Here is a 22,247-nt window from a genome sequence, read left to right on the forward strand (position 1 = left end):
AAATATCACATTTTCACTGGTTTGGGTGTATTTATTTCAAAAACTGCATATTTATAGGCTACTGATTGCTATATTCTGGCCATCAGAGGTAAAAGTGAACATCTATAACAGTTTAAATGTGTAATTTGCATGCAGATCAGAGTAGAAAATGTCAAAACAGGGCAAAACAAGGCTGAATTTAGGGTAACTGCTTCAAAATTATGTTGCGACAGCTATTTTTGACAAAATCTGACGCTTTGTCTTATGGTACTGAAAATGCCGTAAAATCTTGGAAACTGGTGATATCAAGCTAAAACCTTGTATTTCTTCATGCATTTAGGTTTCTTGTACATTTCAAATGAAACTGGCACACTGTCAAAGAAAAAGGTTTTTCTTATAAGATGACATTGGTAAAAAATGAAATCTGGCCAGATGATTGTGGGAATGGGATAGTTTGATTAGAATTTGATAGAAAATGACAAATTAATTGCAACTTTGTTGAAAATGAGGATAAAATCCAAAAATATCACATTTTCACTGTTTTTGGGTGTATTTTTTTCAAAAACTGCATATTTATAGGCTACTGATTGCTATATTCTGGCCATCAGAGGTAAAAGTGAACATCTATAACAGTTTAAATGTGTAATTTGCATGCAGATCAGAATAGAAAATGTCAAAACAGGGCAAAACAAGGCTGAATTTAGGGTAACTGCTTCAAAATTATGTCGCGACAGCTATTATCTTATGGTACTGAAAATGCCGTAAAAACTTGGAAACTGGTGATAACAAGCTAAAACCTTGTATTTCTCCATGCATGTTGGTTTTTGTACATTTCAAATGAAACTGACGCACTGTCAGAGAAAAATGCTTTTCTTATAGGCATACAGACACTAAATAGAAAAATGGCGCGAAAAAAATGGTAGTCGCAAAATGGCAGACACAAATAGTCCTTAGTTTGTTTGCTCTGTAGAGCTATTTTCCTTATTTTCTTTGCATTTTTTTTTGCTAAAATCACATGAAAGATCTATGCTTGACATGTATGTAGCATTTTCATAATGAAATAGCAACATGACAAAATTTTTCATGGAAACTTAGATCATACACCACCAGTATAATTTGGGGTGTCATTTTTTTGCTGATTTTGCAGTTTGTGTGTTTGACTGAAATTATTTTTCAAACATGACCCCCACTTTTCTTTTGATTTTTAGTTAGCACTGACAATATTCTTCAAGAAAATGTAAGTTACAGAAATTTAAAATGGGTCCTGATGTGTGCTGCGGTCATTGGAAATAGGTCAGTTTTATATAGAATAAAGAACAACAACTATTTAGTGTGTTATAACCTTAATTAATAGTACAATCAGGAACAGTGCACATTTTCTCTCTCCTACATTGGAAAAACATATGGTTACGTTTGAGTCAATTAAAACACAATCTAGACTTGACAACATAATTCTTTCTATCTTCTAAAGACATATTTATAAACTTATCACATTAGGCTATGTCTGTACATGTACCTAAGCAACAATAACATTTCCTATTGTATCTAGGCTTTTGATTTTCTGTGTATGTAAAAAGGGTAGTGACTTTACTTTTTACAACATTTTCCGACAGACCATGAGACGGTTTACTGACTCGGACTTTTTCTTTTACTATATCAATGCCGTACACTGAATTAGCGACACGTGATCGTTCGTCTACAAAATTTGTCGAATCCAAAAAGTTTGGCTCTCTACCTGACACAAAAATAGAGTGCGCTATCTCTGCCCATCTCAACCTTAAATGCATTGGGAGACGTCTAACAATTTGCCTCAAATTCTCAGAGTTATCTACATCTGATATAAACCCTAGCTGTGATAGTGTGAGTTGGCATTTTTGCATATTCAACACTAATATAGACAGTTCATCAACATCAGAGGCCTTAATTTGAGAACCATGTAACAATTTGTCAATGTGACTTCTTGCAATAGCATGCGATCTACCATATCTAGACTGCAAAATCGCCTTAACACGGTAATACCCTATATCCTTGTCTAACAAAACTCAATCTTCTATACATGACTTTGCCTCACCAGTACAATATTGTATAAGGTAGTTTAATCTTAGTCTATTATCACTTACTTTGCACTCTATGTCCGTCTCAAATTTTTTTATGAACTTACAATAATCAAGTGCAGAACCACTAAAGGTCAATAGCTCAGGTTTTGGCAAGTGTAACCCATCTTGCAATATTGAAGCTAGTCTCTCTACATCCAGACTGGAAGCATTTTTCCCGCCTTCTTGTAATCGTGCGTTCTCGCGCCTACAGGAAGCAACGTCTGCATTGTCTGTAAAATGCTTATGGCAGTCACGTGATGCATTACCTCCAGCCATCCTGTTAGCGGGTAATCGGTCCTGCAATTTGTCTTTTGCGAATACTAGCGTCTCATCGTCCGACCTGCTCATATTGCTGCTTAACCGTTCGTTACCGGAAGTGTAGTTTTTAACGGTCAAAAACTAGGTCACCCAGTCAAATCAAATGCAAAGCTTGTTAACTTTCTAGAGGCCACAGTTGTGACCAAACCTTTATTAAACTTAATAAAAATGCTTGTCTTGATGAAACTGTGTCATGTTGAATATTGCTTTACGTTAAGCACATACAGACAAGCGTTGAGAACCAAAGGCGGGACTCATCTTATGGATACATAGATTTTAAATGTAACTAGTTTATTCCAGATAGGGGATTTATTTTTTTTGTAAAGGAAAAAGAGCCACTTTTCAAATGTAGACTGATTTACATTGCATTTTAAGTTTTTGAATATGTTGAATTAAAGAAAATTATCACCAAGTCTGTCACTGGTAAAGAAATATTCCGACATACATCAGTAAAAAAAAGAATTATCCATTTATATATACCAGTATATTTCGATAAAGACTTGACCAATGATGACAGCACTTTCTTTTGATCATAATCAAACTGCATAAGCCCCTGAAGGACTTCCTATGTCCATTTTGTATATGTCACTGAAATGGGACATGTTGAGTGATCACCTACAGCGTTAGGTGATGAGTGGGTGGGCGTCATCCACTAAAGTTGCCTCTTACTTGAGCAGCTCTTATCCATTTTTCACCAAACTCCTGCCACAGTTCCTATGGACATAATGTCTTTGCCAAGTTTTGATAACCTGCTAGATTTTCCATTTGGAGTTATGGCCCATAAATTACTAGAAATTGAAAAAATTGACAGTTCTTATCAAATGTTAGCCAAACTTGGTCACAATGTTTATGCGTAAAATATCTCGGCCAAGTTCGAATACTATACAGGTTCACCGAATAGCTCCGACGTTATGGCAGTGCCACTCTCTAATTCCAGTAGTTTTTGTCCAATGTTCACTAAACTTTGGCAAAATATCCGAGCCAAGTTTGATAACCAACTGGATCCTCAAAGTCTCTTTGAAGTTTAGACACTTGAATTACTCAAACATTACTTAGCGAAAATTGACGGTGTCTACTTTCTGACTTACGCAGTTCTCACCCAAAAACCACCAAACTTGGTTACAATTTGTTTATTGGCATAATATCTCGGTCAAGTTTGGTAAGTCTCTTTGGAGTTTAGACACTTGAATTGCTCAAACATTACTTAGCGAAAATTGATGGTGTCTACTCTCTGACTTATGCAGTTCTCACCCAATAACCACCAAACTTGGTTACAAATTGTTTATTGGCATAATATCTCGGTCAAGTTTGGTAACCAGCTGACTCCTTTCTGGAAGTTTGACCCTTGAATTACTAAAAGGTGCTAAAATAGACAGTGTCCTCTCATGACATATGTAGTCCGTATTCAATGTTAATCAATGCCACGAGACAGATACTCCCTGTCACTCTTAAGTTTAGGACACTTAAATTAATTAAAATTTCAAAAATTGACAGTGTCCGCTTAATAACTAAAGCAGTTCTTATCCATTGTTCCACAAACTTAGTCCTAATTATACCCCAACAAAACGAAGTTTGGGGGTGTATATAGGAGTGAGCTTGTCGGTCGGTCCGTTGGTTTTCATGGTTTCCGGACAATAGCTCATGAAAGGATTCAATTTGACAGATTTAAATAATTTTTGGTACACAGGTGTAACATTAGAAAATACAGGTCAAGTTCGACTTTGAGCTTAGTAGGTCAAAGGTCAAGGTCTCAATGACCCTGAAAGGTTAAATGGTGTCCGGATGATAATTTGAGAACGCTTAGGCCTAGGATCATGAAAATATATAGGGAGGTTGGTCATGACCAGCAGCTTACCCCTATTGTATTTGAGGTCAGTAGGTCACAGGTCAAGGTTACATTGACTCGGAACAGTTAAACGGTTTTCAGACGAAAACTTCAGAACGCTTGGGCCTAGGATCATGAAACTTAATAGGGAGGTTGGTCATGACCTGCAGGTGACCCCTATCTATTTTGAGTTCAAACGGTAAAAGGTAACAGTGACCTGGAACATTTAAACAGTTTCCAAATAATAACTTGAGAACGCTTGGGCCGAGGAACATGAAACTTTATAGGGACGTTGAACATGACCAGCAGCTTACCCCTATTGATTTTGAAGTCAGTAGGTCAAAGGTCAAGCATGTACGGCTTTGACATTACCTTAGTTCTGTGACAAGGCGCCTTATTGTGGGGGTATTATTCGTCACTCCTGTGACAACTCTAGTTAATGGTTATGAGCATACATTATCTTCACCAGAGTTAACAATCAGCCAAATCATTGTTGTAATAGTTGTTGTTTTGGAATCTTGAATCTTCAGTCGAAATTGAGAAAAATGACAATAAGTTTGCTCAATAAGTAGAGTATTTTAAAAGTCAAAAGTGATTTGCTGTAATTGATATATATTGTGACAGTTTGACACTCTTTTTATTTTTATGTATAAAAGTTACTTCTGTAATTTATTTGTAGGCTATAGCTAAGGAATACACTGTTGATTTTGGTCAGTTCTCACCGCATGAATATAAGCGTTTTGGAAGTCTAATCTCTCAACTATTTATTTCCGAATGGAAGAAAAATGTGAAGACAGGAAAGGAGGAAGAGTTGTCTATGTTGAGACATTTCCTGAGATGGCCACCATTATCACAGTATCTAAAAATATATTGTGAGTAAGAAACTTGCTAATATGTGACAGTTATTCACTGTACTAGGTTGTTTTTAACCTGAATATTGTAGTTTGCATACACACCCCTTTTCTTTGTACAAAGTTCAAGTTGAATTTTGATTTAAAAATTTGTGAATTAGTTCATTCCTTTGAAAACATAGTTTCACAGTTTCAACAGAACATGCTTTTATTTCTTCCTTTGAGATTTGAAATGGAATCAGGATTATAATTGTCTAAAATTAAGCACACTTATTGTTGTTTTAATTTGTTGAAAGAATACATTTCTTAAAATACATGTATTCTGCTTTCATAAATGTGGCAGAAACCCCTCTATCTAACATACATGAAAGCTTATTCACGACCTATTTTAAGGTTACTACGTAGCTTTATATCTCACCTGAACCAGAGGTTTAGGTTAAGTTGTTAGTATACTGGATGGCTTGTTGTCAGTCACGTGTTGTCTATTGTTATGTCCATGATTTCCTTTGGACAATTTTTGCTCATGAACTGCTTGATTGATGTTGGACCTTCCTTATATTTGTTCAAATGGACATGTATTCATATACAGTCCAAATCCGTTCGTCGACTAAGGTTATTTTGATATCTCGAGTAGCTTTTCCCGGTTCCGATTTTTTCCTTCTTATTTCATATGAATGAACTACGGATATCTCGATTTGGATATTTCGATTTTTTCAATATTTTGACTAAATTTTCAAATCTCAACTTTATAATTTACTCTATTTTGACATCGGTTATCTCGAGTTGACATTAATCGTCTGCCAAATGCAGGTGAGAAAAGCTGCACGCGCTTGTATTCGCTCAGTTGTCGTCTGCCACATTAGGTGCTAAAAACAACACGCGCAGTTATTGTTTGTTAGCGACGCAAGCTGTGTGACGCGCAAATTGAGTAATTTATATTGAATTTTCAAAATGAGTGGATTAACTTGTAATTATAAACACAAAGCAATGAAGATTCTGTGCAATTTACATCGTATTTAAGTTTAAACACCTAAGAGTGAATTTCACATCATGTGCATTGCACAAAACGCAAGATGGTGGAAAGAGGTATTATAAACCAGGAAGTAGGTTGAAAAATTATTTCAACAAGTAATGACCGATCAATATGTAAAATATTAATATTTATGTACGAATATACATATTTTGTCTCAATAACGTCTTTTTATCAACACAAAACTACATTTAATTTAACCCACATATCAACCAAAGTTGACCAAACTTCGGTTATCTCGATATTTCGATATCTCGATTGTTTTCCCTTGGTCCCGACAAAGTCGAGATATTGAGATTTGACTGTACCCAGGATGACACAAAAAAATGGGAATGTGAATACCCTTATTTCCATTGTGGTCCTGGATGAATGATGACATGTCCTAGCAAGGCACAACAACTTTGTAGTAAATGGTGGTAACTTGAGAAAATTTATCAGCAGTTAAATATAAGTAACACAGTAAAGGAATCACTGTATAAATAAAATAAATGTAACTACAAGTTATGTAAAAGATGTATTTTTAACTGAAACCTTGAACTGCTGCATGCTTTTAGAATTCTTAACATCATGTGGCAATTTATTCCACAAAGAACAATCATTGGAGAATGACTTTTTACCAAACCCTTTTACTTTAGGCATACTGAAGCATGACCCTTTACTAAACCTGGTGTTATGACTATGAACAGAACTGGCTCGAGTAAAATACTCATTCATGTAAGAAGGGGCAGAACCTAAATGTATTTTAAAAACATGATTTAGAGTAATTTGTTCGACTCTTCATGTAACAGCCCAACTGTAAAAAGTGCTCTGTATTAATGTGACTATCAAGTCTAAAGACAGACCTAAGGTTCTTGTTTTGAGTAACCTGGAGCCTGTTCTTTAGACTGAGAAATACCACAATACCAAACAGAGCAGGTATAATCAAAGTGACATTAGATCAAGGACATGATTAGTATTTTCTTAGTGTACAACGATAAAATCTTTTGCTTTCTGTACAGAAACTTATGTCTTGCATTTGCTTTTTTAATGATTGATGTAACCATAGTCTCATAACACAAACATTGATCCAATATAGCACCCAAATATTTAACAGAGTCGGTGTGCTTAGTCACTGTACCATTACGTACTATATGAAGGTTAGAATCCTTCTTTATCCTGGACTTTGAGCCAAATAAAATTGATTCTATTTTCCCTAGGTGTAATGACAATTTGTTGTTGATTAACCAGTTACTAACTCGTTCAAGGTCCTTGGTTAACAGATGCTCAATTTCTAGTTAGCTGGACTTTTCGAAGAAAAAGTAGAGCTATTGCACTCGCCCCGGCGTCGGCATTGCCGTCAGTTAAAGTTTTTGATAAAATCAAATATCTCTGTTACTATCAAAGTTATTGACTCAAAACTTAAAATAAATATTTACTATCAAGGTCTACACCAGGTGAAACAATCCCCATAACTCTGTTTTGAACTTTTACAGAGTTATGCCCCTTTTTAACTTTAAATATTTGGTTAAAGTTTTTGATAGTCAAATAGCTCTGTTACTATCAAAGCTTTTGACTTGAAACTTAAAAGAGTTGTAGTATCAAAGTCTACACCAGGAGAAACAATCCCCATAACTCTGATTTGAATTTAGACAGAGTAATGCACCTTTTTAACTTAGAATATTTTGGTTAAAGTTTTATTATAAAGCTCTAATTCAGAGTCAAGCACTGAAAAAAGTCGAGCATGCTGTCTTATGGACAGCTCGGTTTACATTTGCCAGGCACTAATATAGCAGAATTATTTGCATACAATTAAAGTTTATTTACAACACCTGCCATGCCATTTACGTAAATTAAAAAAGCTTTGGCCCAAGTATGGAGCATTGGGGCACACCACATGTGATGTTTGCAGATGACGAAAGAATGCCAAAAACCTTATATAGTCAGACAGATGTACAAACATGTATCCATTGAAATAGAACTTTTAAAGCCTGATTGAAACTCGTATAGTAAATTCTGTTTACTAAACTTTCCTGTTGATCATATACAATTCTTTCAAATATTTTAGAAATAATACATAAATTAGATAAATTTGATACAGGTCTGTAGTTTCCTACCTCAGTTTTATACCTCTTTTTATACAGGAACAACACGTGCAACTTTCAAATCATCTGGCACAATTCCTTGTATTAGAGACAAAATAATAGCATTGTGTAAGTGGACAAGTAATAAAATGTTCATAAAATTTAGTTTAGTTTAATTTAGCCTCCTTACATGAACTTTTTTTGATTTCAGTAGGTACTCAATTTACTGATCAGTAAGAAACCGAGGTCTTACCTCTACTCTTGTTTCATTCCAGACAAAGACCAGAAAAAAATGGAAATACTGACAGAAGACTGTTTGGAATGCTTGATTCAAGCGATCTCTGTTATTGAAAGTAAACTAATAGCATTGTTGTCGGGTGTTTTGACTATTGGTGAGTTTAGCCTCATAGCAGAAAAAGATGGTAAATTCCCAGAGCTTGCTGGACTTGTACATTCCAAGAAGGAACATACTGCAGCCTTTGTTAAAAAAGCTATTGAAATACGTCAGAAAGAGTTGGGAGCATTTCAGTTACTGGCAAAACAAATGGCAACACTGGCATCTGTGTGTACACAGTTAGCAAATGGTGAGTTGATTGAAATTTTCTTAATAGTAGAAATTTAATTTTGATACTAGAAAGTCTTCAAGAAGATTTTTATTCATGTACATTTTAAAGTTGAAAACTTGGTTATAAGATTGGTGATGTCTTTTGGCAGATGCATGGGCGGCGTCAAGATTTGGTTTCCGTTAAATAACTTTAGTTTCTGTTGAGATATTGAGATAAACTTAGCCTATAAGTAGCTTATAGTAAGTGTAAGGACGCTTCTTTCTCAACGACAATGACCAGAGTTGTACTGAAGACCTTTTATATCTTAATTGTCTACGTCGAACTGAAACATACAGTACAACAAAGGTAAATACAAACAAGTTCATACCTGACATCTGCGAATTATATCTTACTTACAGAACTTGCATAGAATACCCTTAGACAAGTCTACAATCAACTATTTAGCAGAATAACGCAGCACCATCGTCATGCAAAAGAATTAGTCTGTATCCGAAAAAGGCAATTCTGTCCGAAATTGATACTATGAAACTTTAACAATGAATAACAGCAATTTCCCTCAAAACACGACGAGACCCCGCAAGTAAATTATAAGCTAACGTATAAAATACCTCTTTAGGCCTCCGCGCGCAAGTCGTGAAAGAAAGAAACCCCTTGCGCAAGTTGGAAAGATCTGCACCCATGTGTCAGGAATATTCGCGCAAAAATTCGACAAGGGGGACAACCTTACTCTGACTGCTCGCAGTTTCCTACTCGTCCCCTTTCGAACCAAACTGTATACGACTGCAGTGACACCAAACTGTATACGACTGCAATGACAGTAAGACCAAGGTTGGGGTTGAATTTGAGGTCAGTGGAGTCAAGGTTAAGGTCACTGTTACTAAAAATATAAAAAACTGTTTCTGCTCAATAATTTAAGTCTTGATTGATGGATTTGAATTAAACATAGCGTATAAGTAGGTTACAGAAAAACAATGATTGGATTGAATATAGGGTCAGTGGGGTCAGGTTCAAGGTCAGTAACTGCATACTTAGAAAATTCCACTGTGGTCTAGTGTTGGGCCAAAGCTACATTTTCTGCTGTTGAACGGATAGGTCGTGATTTAAATTCCATTGAGCGCCTAATTTTTTTGGTGATAAAAAAGTCATTTAAATGCCATTGGGTCAAGGTCAAGATAACAGTCACAAAATGGTGTGTTTTTTTAAAACAAAAATTTATTTAATGTGCATAATTATCAGTTGTCAAAAGTGTTGGGCTGTTGTGCCTTTTGTAATGTAGTAATTTTAGAGTGCGACGGACAAACAGGGGATCTAATCCTAGTCCGGGCTTAACATTTTATGCCCCCGGGCAAATGGCAATTAATGGTCTGTCCGTTTGTCCGTCCATCCATACTAATCAGATTGCCTATAGCCCACCTTAATGACCTGAGTTAGTTCATACTCACACTTAAAAATCCTTGTGGCAAGACTTACAAACTGACCTACATGTATTATTATATAGATGACGTTGACCTTCATCGGTTTTACAAACTAGATTGCCTACAACCATCATTAAAGACCTGCTTTAGTTCTTACTCACACAAAACAATCCTTGAGGCAAGTCCTACAAACTGACTAATATATAAATGACATTGACCCTCATATGACTTTCACCTTCAAACTTATAACCGAATTTAACAACATTTTGGTCCTACAGCCCACATAAATAACACAATTTAGTTTATACTCACACTTAACAAACCTTGTGGCAAGACCTACTAACTGATCTATATAAAGATGACCCTGACCTTCATATTAATCTTCATGCTGGAATCTACAAAGAAGTGGTTTCCGGTTTTATAGCAGATTGACAAACTGACACTAAACTTAATGTACAGCAAGTTTATTATGAAGAACTAGCTTTGGATTATAAGATTCTTTCACTGGTTGTAAGTGCAGATTGGAATATCTGGCTCGAGGGTAACTGTTTAAGGCGGTAACGAGGCTTAACCGAGTTACCGCGTAAACAGTTACCGGAGAGCCGGATATTCCAACCTGCACCTACAGCCAGTGAAAGAATCTTTCCCTTGCATTCCAAAATAAAGCAGTAATTGTAAACATAAAATCAAACGAATGACTTTCATTTTAGAATTAATTACTTACAGCAGTATATTTAAACAATGCGCGGGAACTTAACATTGGTAAACAGGAAAGACGTACTGACGTTTCAAAGACAAAGTACAATGTTTAGTTCCGGTTTTGTTTTATCACTTGCAGCGTAACATTATATAGTTTTAATAAACTTATGTTTTTGAATCGAGAAATATACTATAAGAAACAAAGAGGAACTGCAAGGTATTGGATTTTTATTCCCTTTTTATGAAATAAACTTTAAATTACTACATAAATCTTCTATATATTTGTAGTTTGCAATATGTCATTTACTGCACGAGAGTCGTCTTACACCCCAGGGTGTAAGATGGAGTTTTCCAGCACCGGTGAAATTACTGAAAATCCCCATATGGTATGCAAGAATGTATGTGGGGTGGCTGTTACTAAATATAGAAAAACACCTTCTGCTCAATAGCTGTAGTTAAGAATGAGTTTTACATTTGAATTTGTATGTGGGTAGCTTAATTGGAAAGAAAGGTTAGGGTTGTTTTTTTTTTTTTGGCGGCTAGGGTCAAGGTCACTTTAAGGTCAAAGTCAATATTACAAAAATTAGAAATGTTTGAAAAACCCGGTTTTCGAGGAAATTTCACGTCACTTGTCATATAGATGAAGCATATTGATACATATGCTAGAACGTACACAACAGTTACCTAACTTGAGACAAATGCTAATAATCCTGATAATAGAAATTGATATTATCAGTAAAAGCTGCAGAACTTACTCTTTTTCAACTCATCTGTGTACAGAGTGCTCAAGGTGTGCTCTTGTGATACTCCTGTGTTTGTTATACGTGTCTCTGGAAGACTACTGTTTCCCTGTATAAAATCTTTGACAAGTTTGAAATAGGATTATCTGGATTTAAAAAGCTATGTTTATGCATCATGCTAAGGTCCTCTTTATTCAAATGGGGGCACTTGGCCCCTTTTAGGGCCTGTTAGAGCTTAAAATGGAAACAAAAAACTTCTCATGAGTTGCCTGATTGATCTATATCAAACTTAGTTTGTAAAGCTCTCTCTCTCAAATTTGTACAAATAGAGTACTTGACCTCTTTTTTGGGGGGACATGTGAGGGCAATAACCAGAAAAAAAAATAAAAACACTTTTGAAGCACTTGATGGATCTTCATCAAACTTAGTCTATAGCATTATTATAAGGTCCTCTCCCAAATATGTTAAAATGTTGGCACTAAGCCCCTTTAATGGGGCCACTAGACCTTTGACCTAACATATCTGTAAATGACTTCTTGTCATAAATTGTTTGATGTATCTTCATCAAACTTGGTCTGTAGAGTTATTATAAGATGCTCTTCCATTTATTTTTTCATTTGACGGCTCCTTTTAGGGATGGCAAGAGCTTAAAATGGAAAAATTTTCAAATGGTATCTTGTTATGAACTGCTTGAAGGATCTTCATCCAACTTGGGCTGTAGCATCATTATAAGGACCTGTCCCAAATTTGTTCACATGGGATACTCAGGAGTGTGTGGGGGGGAGGGGGAGGGGGGGCTTTAAGACTCTGCTTTGGCAAAAAAAAAATAATTTGAAAAATTTCTTCTCATAAATTGCTTTGATGGATCTTCCATCACACTTGGTTTGTAGCACTATTATTAGCTCCTCTCCAAAACGTTATTAAATGACAAATCTTGGCCCCGTCAAAAGGCTGCTTAAGCTGAAAATAGAAGACACTTCAAAGGACTTCTTCGCGTGAACCGCTTTATTGATCTTCATTTGACTTGGTGTGTAGTGTCATTGCAAGAAACATAACTCTCTTTTAAATGTTTTCAGGCCTTGTCCTTTCAAATGCTGTAAACAGATGTTGTTGCACTTCTGTGTCCAGTATAATTTTTTGGAGCATGTGCCTGTTAATGATAGTTCTTGTAAAAAGATAAAGTTCTATAATGAAGAAGACATTGTTCTCTTTCTATTATGGATAGTTGACATGAAGTGCATTGATGACACACTAAAGAAACAGGAACACATAGAAAGACACCAGATAAAAGAATTCTGTGAGCCCGCTGATGTAACTAAAGTAGACATTATTGAAACATACAAGCCCAGACTGTGTGCATTTAGAGTTTCCCCAACGGTAATAAATATTGTACCACATCTACATGCCTGCTGTGAAAGCAGTACATTCATGATGTTCTGGAATGGTCAATGCCAAGAGGTATATAACCAGTGTGCTACACTAGACGATGTAGTGCAGAAAGTTTGGAGTGTTGTCAAAAATAGGTATTCTTTATTTAATTCATTTGACTGTCTCATTTGATGGTGAATAGTGACACTAATCTTTAAGAGATGATGCTGGGGGCTTTTTTGAACATTTGAGATTCAGAACTGAAGGCTCAATAAATTGCTCAGTTCAGTAGACCATAAAATATTGATGTGTAATTACCATCACTTTCACACTTCTGCAGAAACACATTTTCTTCCATTGTGTGAACAGGGCTTGACCCAGTCTTCATGCTCTCACAATATCATTGTCAGGAATACATTCCACTTTACTAACAAAATGATCTTTCATTGTCATTTTCTTCAAATGTTTTTTAATCATTCAGTATTCAAAAATTTGTAATTACTTACAAGGAGTAAATATGAATGAAGTATGGTACGTGTTTAATGCTACATGATTGTGCTGGTTAAAGATTTCCTGTATCAGCTAATATGTGCTATAGATCCTGGCATTGTCGTAGATTTGTATAAATTTGTTGACCCTTTGAATGTTTTGATATGTTGAAGATGGGACACAATAATAAACAGAATATATAGCGGTGATATAATGTTCAAAGACTTTGAGAAAGTGGTTGGTCAGAGGTACAGAGACAGTTATGACCAGATGAAAGTAGAGTTAAGGATGATGAATATCCCTGAGAGATGCATCAAGGAACGTATAGATCAGCTGATGAATTACAGACAGCTGCTGGAAGCTTGTGTAAAAGGAGCAAAGACAATACTAAAGTTTGCTCAAGAGTACAGACTGAAGGGAGATTTTGCTCAAATAAGAGTAATTGCAACAGTAAGATGATATTAGCAGCAATGCCTCTATTCTTTGTTTGTTATTTGTAGTTTTTTACTGAAATAAGTGCATGAAAATAGGAGCCATTAACTAAACAGTAGTAGTACGTGCTTTTATGCTTAGTATTTGTTTGCCCTCTAAATTTCTTTACATAGATGATTCATGTTTTTATTATTATAGCTTTAGCATTGACCTCCAACAAATTTGTTTGCTTGATGAATCTTCACCAAACTTGGTCTGTAGGATCCATAGATAGATGTTGCTCACATTGTTTACATAATTAGGCTTGACTGCACTTAGGGATCTTTAGAGCTTCCAAATTAAGGTGGCTCCATACCTTAGACCAAAAAAGTAAAAATTTAACGTATATTAATGAAATTTGGTCTGAATGTAGATTGAAGACTATATTTTTCGAAAATGCAGATATATATTGCACGGTTCCTGTCTAATGTGTTCTGTATAGCGCCACCTAGCGGTACCTGCTTTTATCACGGAAAAGTTAGTTTTTCCGCCATTATTCAGTGGAACATGATCCGAATTTATTTTTTCCCCGCCTGTTTACAGTTTTTTTATATTACAAGCGGCTAAATACTCAAAAACAAATTTTCAAGCTGTATCTAAGCAATTATTGAAGTAAACCGTGCATTCGGAGAAGCAAAATAAGTACTAAAAACGGCACATGAATTCGCGTATTTCGTCTTATATCATTTGTTTGGCGCGGTGAAAGTTTTTTATGTTTTGGCATTACATTGTTTAAGATATGTTGATTAAATAAATGAAATAAAAAAGGTATGTGTTCACGCTGGATTTTTCGCAAAAATAACTTTGAAAATAGTCATACGTAAATAAAAATACGACGTTTGACGGGGCAGCGAAACGCAACGTCATGACGTGACAGTGTATTTCTATACACAATCTTAGGTGAAATGCTGAAGTTGAAGTTAGAGGTTTCTCTTGCAATTTTATTGGGTTCCGTTTCGACATTTTATTTAATGTAAAATTTAGCATAATCCTCATATAATGCGTATTTTACTTTTTCATATTTCTGTAACTTCTTTTCTATGAATATTGATGAATGGATGGATGACCGTTTCCATTTCGTCCGACTCCTGTTACCTCTGGCAAGATTTTAGACCCGGCCTTCTACACGGAGCCAGGAAAATTGATTTTAGCATATATATTTTTTTGCACAATAATTACTCATATGCAGGAATCCTTAGTTCTATCAAAAATCATAAACACAGCTAGATATAAATGCATGTACATGTACCTATTTTATTTAAAAACGTATCCGGGCCTAATGTGAAACTGACCACTGCCACTAAAGGTTGTTTGTATCATTATTCATAAGTACGCACGCACGCACATCCAAATGTCATACATTTTCACTATTTTGTTTCTTACTTCTCCATCCTTGAAGATTAATTGCCATTTGGCTTGCCCGGTTAATTACCCGCTCAGCGCAAATGTTCACATATTTTGACGGCATAATTTTGTTTTACATGTCAGAGTTAATTTTTTATTCTTTTGAAATTTTGTACCACAAACGCTATCAATCATAACTTCTATAAATTCCATAGTCATGATACAAAAGAGGTTTTGCTTTCAATATTGTTCCAAAGTTTCATATACGCGTGAGCGTATCCTTGACAACTTCCGATGAGTGCACTGCGAAATTGTTGGAAAATTGTTACATTCTGAAGTTTGACACATCAGACGCTTATGGAAATAAAAATACACATTACACGTACAAATACTAATACGAAAACAGGGGTTGCAAGTTTGAGCCACCGGTTCTTGAGTCGCCCTTACAGATAATGGCAACATAGAAATACACACGTTTAGCATTCAATCGCTGAACAGCGAGTCTCAATCACATCCGCTGTTTTCTTTCATTTATTTTCTTTTTCTCACCGGTTTAGCTCAATAGAATGAGCGCAGATCTATGAATTATAAGTTTAATCCCCGGTAAGAGGATTGAAGACACGTGGTCGAAATCATCCGTCCTCTAATTTTGATTTATGTGGTGAAGTTGGAGTTACTTGAGAATACAGAATTCAGAACACGGTTTAGTTTAACTGCAAGCTGTAATATAGATAATTGCGCTAATCCCAAAAACAAACAAAATGTCTTTCGAATATTCAACTGTTTTAGCAGAGTGTTTACTCGTATTTGTGACGTTTAATAGGTTTCTAATGTTAGGAAAATATTATATATGGAATCTGTTTCTATAATGTATCTATAAATTCAAGGATAAACTTTCTTTTCACACATCCCTGGAGAGCTAAAACCTCTTTGCAAAGGATAGTGTTTCTATCTAGCCAAGTTGCAAAATAATGAATCTTTTCAGAGCAACTGCTTTCGTACAACAATTATACTCTGTTAGCCCGCGTTTTTTTCCACAGAATACGCACTATATTCAAAATCAGGGTGTCCGACTACTCTTCAAACACATCAATATTTTTTTCGAGTTATGTGTTAAAATGAATATTTCTCATTTTCACCTCCTTTTTACTTTTTTTCGTACTGTGCTGAGGTTGACTAGGTTTTGTATACCCCAGTGTTATGTTTCTGAATATTGTATCCTGTCTTTTTCTTATTCATTTTTGTTAATGATGTAATGCGTTTTTATGTATTATCATTAACTTGCGAGATAAATCATTTCAGTCTTAACGATGAATGAAATCATTCCACAGTTGTAAATGACTTTTGATTAAATTCTACTTAGAATAGGTTAAAATAAGTTTTTGCCTTGATCACTAGACATAAGAAACATTGAATTACATATATCTTTTATCTGGGGTGGGGCATGGTAATGTAATTTAATGCAACGGTTATGGAGTGTCGATATTGTTGCATTCTCATATATTGAATTCTACATTGACATAATTTTGCCCCCAAGGTAGCAGAATTTTAAAGACTGTTTTGATTTAATTATACTAAGAAAAATAAAAGTGTGGAGTTTACCTTAAAAAGAGTAGACGCGGGAAAACATTCAATTGCGTTATCTTGTGATTTGGGGGTAGGGATAGCGTAGTGTGATTTTAGGCGAAAATGAATTCGGTGGTTCTATAAATTTATCTTTAATTTTTTCAATCGAGGGAAAATGAACTTTTCAACAACATGTTTGTTTTTGGTCAAATTCTATAGTTTGGATTTTACACGATTAAAACAAACATTTTATTTAAAACTTAACGTCGTATTAGTCGCTCTTACATCAATGTAACGTAAACATTAATTTTCGCGTTAAAATGGTCTCTGTAAATAATACACAACTTTAAAGACATTTTAAATGAAAATATGCTGAGTAACAAGCGAATCGAAACTTGTTGAATGAATAGAGCGATTTACGAAAACAGTCTAGCGGACCTGAAATTATTTTTCATAAAAACAAGTGGACGTTAATGTTCGTGTTTGAAATATTGCAGAGAAAAGAAATATCAAAAAAGTAAAATACGCATTATATGAGGAAAATGTTTAACTTTATATTAAATAAAATGTCGAAACGGAACCCAGTAACTTCAACTTAAAATTTGTATAGAAATACACTGTCACGTCATGACGTTGCGTTTCGCTGCCCCGTCAAACGCCGTATTTTTATTTACGTATGACAATTTTCAAAGTTATTTTCCGAAAAATCCAGCGTGAACACATACCTTTTTTATTTCATTTATTTAATAAACATACCTTAAAAAATGTAATGCCAAAAAATAAAAAACTTCCACCGCGCCAACAAATGATATAAGACGAAATACGCGAATTCAGGTGCCGTTTTTAGTACTTATTTTGCCTCTCCGAATGTACGGTTTCCTGCAATAATTGCTTATATATAGCTTGAACATTTGTTTTTGAGTATTTAGCCGCTTGTAATATGAAAAAACTGTAAATAGGCGGGAAAAAAATAAACTAGGACCATTTTCCACTAAATAATAGCGAAAAAACTAACTTTTCCGTAATAAAAGCAGGTACCGCTAGGTGGCGCTACACAGAACGCATTAGACAGGAACCGTGCAATATATATCTGCATTTTCGAAAAATATAGTCTTCAATCTACATTCAGACCAAATTTCATTAATATACGTTAAATTTTTACTTTTTTGGTCTAAGGTATGGAGCCACCTTAAATGTTTGAACACTATCATGAACAGCTTGATGGATGTTGGCTAACCTTGGTCAAAAGCATTCTCCTAAATTTGTGCAATTTTTTCCCCTTGACATGCTATTTCTTGCTAAGGTTATCATATTTCAGGATGAATGTTTTTCACACAAAATTGTTGCAGTAAATGATACAGACTAATATTTTAGAAGACTTCATAGTAATTATGTCTCCCACATGTTGTGGGGGAGACATATTCATTTAGTGCTGTCAGTTTGTTCGTCTGTCAGTCCATCTATCTGTCTCAGAAAGTTTGTCCATGCAACTCCTCCAACACCACTTGGTGGATTTACACTCAACTTCTCAGGAGTGATCATTGTCAGGCTGAGTTGTGCATACCATCAGCATTTTCTGGTTAGAAGATTTTCAGAGGAGCCTACTTTATTGTTTTCCGACAGAGTTATGGCCCTTGATTCATCAAACTTTATGATGTTTTGGCCAGTTCTCGTATATTATTGGGCAGATTTCCACCAAACCTCACAGAAGTGATCAGTACTAAGCCTTATTATACAGTCCCTGGCTCGCGGATTTTTCAAAGTCCGCGCTTCACCGCGATTCGACCCTAGCGCGGACACATTTATGAGCCGCGGGGATGCGCGTTTTTTCCTGCATCCCCATAATATATTTTACAGCTTCCACCGCGACCAAAAGCAATAAATCGATTGCGGTGTATTGCGAAGACAAATCGCAGCGTGTCGCGGTGAAGTGTCGGTGGTTTGCGGTGAATTGCGGTGGATCCCCGCAATTTACAGGTAAGGGAATGACGTTATAAATGACAATATACATTGTAGAATGCATATAACCTGGCGGGAAATTTAACATGAATTATTAAGAGGAAAAAAATTAAAAAGTAAATGGCTTTTCATTATCTTTTAATAATAATAATTTTAAACATATTTTGCTTAGATTATTTCAGTTATAAGTCTTTTCATAATATAATTTTTTCTGCTAACAAGATTAGGTAACACTTATCTTTATATAACGAATGCATTCTTTGTGTCACTATTTATAATATTACGTTAAGTTTGTTTTTCAATGTGACCGTGTTATGTAAAAGATAGATATTTACATAATTAAATAATTATAGTGAAAACTAAATTTTTCTAGTATTATAATAATAAGTCACATCAGAGTAATTAATCTTTTATATTGATATAAAAAAGTTTACAGAAGAACGGTTATTTTATCATAAACGTACAACCCTGCATAGCTACTGAAATATAACACAACAGGATGAAATCAGATTATTGAGTTTCATCTGTGCAAGAAATGTCAAACCTCATGATAGCAAATATGAACAAATATGGAAGATAAACCGCATATATATCAAAGAACCTCTCTTAGATTAATGATACGTATGCAGTTGCTTTATACTGCAAAACGAACAGTCTATGCGTTTTTAAAATTAAATCGGTGAATGTAAAACAACATTCTGCTAGATATATGTATAAAATCAATAATTGAATTCACAATAATTGCGCAAAAGCAAATCAAAATCATTTCAAAATTTACATTTTACAATTAAGACATTATTACTAACTAAATTTTAAGGCAGTACATAAATATTACAAGATGAAATAATTTTTAAAAGTTTAAAAGTTAAAGACAGTTTTGAAATAAATGGATGTAAAATACAAAAATGCCTAACATTTTTCTTTTCTTGTTTTTGCAATAATAAAATTAGAAGATAACCCTTAAATTTGGCGCATAAACTTTTTGTTTTTAAATGAAGTACTTGAAATAATAAACAAAATTATAAGAAAACGAAAAGTTTATTTATGTACCAGGCACTGCTTTCAAATTAAAATGTAAGCTACATGCAGGCGTTAAATTATCAAATGTTAGCCGAATATGTGGTTGATAGATCAATTCAAGAACATTGTTATAATATTTAAGAAAGTGTAAATTCTGCAAGTTTGTCAGTGTACTGTTACATTATACATTATTGTACCGGCGGCCACGTGTTTCACTCTTCGTTTAATAACGAGGTATTTAAATGTTGTTTTAACGCCTGTCAATAGATAAGGGGTTAATTGACAACTTTTACCGATATCTGATCAAGTTTAAGAAAATTGTTACACGTGGTATGAAATGCACAATTTGTCCTTATTATTATATTTGTTAAATATTAGAAGAATGTTTTTATTTTTAATTATCATCAACAATAATGACTCATACACTATATATTTTATAAACTGGATCTTATATGTTACCAGTGTAAAGATTAAATTGTGTTTAAATTAAACTTGATATAATAGTATTTAATTAACAGTTATTCAAAATTGGTTAAATTAGTATACATAAGAATCTATTAAATGTTACGTCCAGATAAACTATTGAATAACTTATATTAAATCGTAATGTGTGATATGTTTAATTAACACCGTAGCCCGTTCTGTATACTTATATGAAAATAAATAAAATACTACTTTTATATACTAAGTAAAGTAGCAAACTAATTAAAAGGAAATCAACTTAATTTGAATTAGCGGCGCCGCTTTATTTTTTATATTCCTATTATAGCCAACGTTTTCATGATCAATATAAAGTCATCATTTTAAATATTATTGCATCTAAGATTTGACAAAAGTAAAATGTTATAAACTTTAAGATACATTCATTAGTTATTTAGCCATTTGCAATAATCCCGACTGCAAATAATTCATAAAATCATTAAGTGTATAATCATGTCCCGTAGCCAGCCTTACCTGGATTTCGCGGTGACTGCCGGTGATTCGCCGCGATCCATCGCGATTCAGCGCGACCCGCTGAGATTTTTCATCGCGTGTCGCCGTGCACACTTTATCTATAATTGATCGCGGGGTCTTACAAAACCATCGTGATTTATCACAGTCTTAAGTAATGATTCAATGAGAAAAATCATCCCGATTTTCCACTCAGGGTTAATATTTGTGCCGGTGGTAACGCGGAAAAAGCAAACTCCGCGAGCCAGGGGCTGTACATATTGTCGGCATGTTCTAGTTCTATGATTTTCAGTGGAGTTAGGCCATTGATTTCTTGTATTTTACCTTGTCCAGGCAACTTCTTCGATACCACCAGGATGAATTACATCAAACTTCACAAAAGTGATCCTTGCCAATCCTAGTTTTGCATATCATCGGCATGTTCCACTTTATTGTTTTCCGACAGAGTTATGGCCCTTGATTCTTCAAATTGATGATGCTTTAGCACTTCTCTTATATGGTGGTTTCCTCCAAACCTTACAGGAGTGATCAGTGCCAAGTGTTATGAGTATTATTGGCATGTTCTGCTTCACTGATTTTCAGTGGAGTTACGGCCCTTGATGTGTTATATTTTACAGTACTTGTTGTAGACAATAAGGTTAAATTTCTCAAGACCTCACACATGATCAGTTTGAAGCATAGTTGTGCATAATATCATCATGGTCTAATTACATAATTTTCAGTGGAGTCATTTCCTTTGATTTTTTCAGATCCTTTGATCTATGCTACTTCTCCTATACCACTGGTTGGAATTCCACCAAACTTTACACGATTGACACTACCAAGCCTTGTTATGTATATCAATGGAATGAAATTGTTCTGTTATTTTGCCTAGAGTTATGGCCCTTAATTTATGGCATTTTACAGTTTCTGCATGATTAGTGGTGGGAAACATACATTTTTTGTGAATAATCCCTCTAGTTACTATATCAAAGACTTTCAGCTTGACACAATTGTGTTTTATATTGAAAGCCAGTTGATAGCCTGATAAATGTCAGATGTATATTTCATAGTAAGTCTGGTGTAAATGTTAATATCCAAATTCTTCTCACCAAATGTAAACAAGTATTTCTAAGAAATCCACAACTCTTACTTTGTGTATTTTGTGTGTTTGTGTCTTTAGTTTATAAAATACTATTTCCAGCATGGAGATCAAGACATGAAAGCATTTGATAACAGTGTAATGAAAGCCTGTGAATTTCTGAAAGACCTAACACCAGACAAGGAACAATGCTTGAAAATGTTTGTTATCTGTGAACCACTTGTCCATTGGCTGAAAGAGTCAATGAAGAAATGTATGTCAAAACATTGTCTTTAATTACCTGTTCCTAGAATATTGTCAGAGTCTAAAGATTTTAATACTTTTTATAGATCAATGCCTATGCTTTGTTAGATCTGCAGAAAGTTTGTAATAAGTCTCTTTTTTTGCCAATACTCCCAAAATGTAATGCCCTAATGATT

General features: G+C 34.6%; 1 protein-coding gene across 11 annotated transcripts in view; it reads left to right on the top strand.

Annotated features, from left to right (window-relative positions):
* Positions 1-22,247, top strand: part of LOC123550949 (E3 ubiquitin-protein ligase rnf213-alpha-like) — a 163,279-nt gene that overhangs the window by 105,703 nt on the left and 35,329 nt on the right. For all 11 annotated transcript variants that reach the window (XR_008370485.1, XR_008370484.1, XM_053540369.1 and 8 more), the window contains 5 exons: positions 4,898-5,090; positions 8,435-8,743; positions 12,805-13,102; positions 13,610-13,886; positions 21,931-22,081. Coding sequence is in view for 9 of the 11 variants with exons in the window: in XM_053540369.1 (XP_053396344.1) it covers positions 4,898-5,090; positions 8,435-8,743; positions 12,805-13,102; positions 13,610-13,886; positions 21,931-22,081 (1,228 nt within the window). In the remaining 2 variants the exon portion in view is untranslated. The remainder of the gene's footprint in view (positions 1-4,897; positions 5,091-8,434; positions 8,744-12,804; positions 13,103-13,609; positions 13,887-21,930; positions 22,082-22,247) is intronic.

The sequence above is a fragment of the Mercenaria mercenaria genome, chromosome 4 (genome assembly GCF_021730395.1).
Source record: "Mercenaria mercenaria strain notata chromosome 4, MADL_Memer_1, whole genome shotgun sequence".
NCBI lineage: Eukaryota > Metazoa > Mollusca > Bivalvia > Venerida > Veneridae > Mercenaria > Mercenaria mercenaria.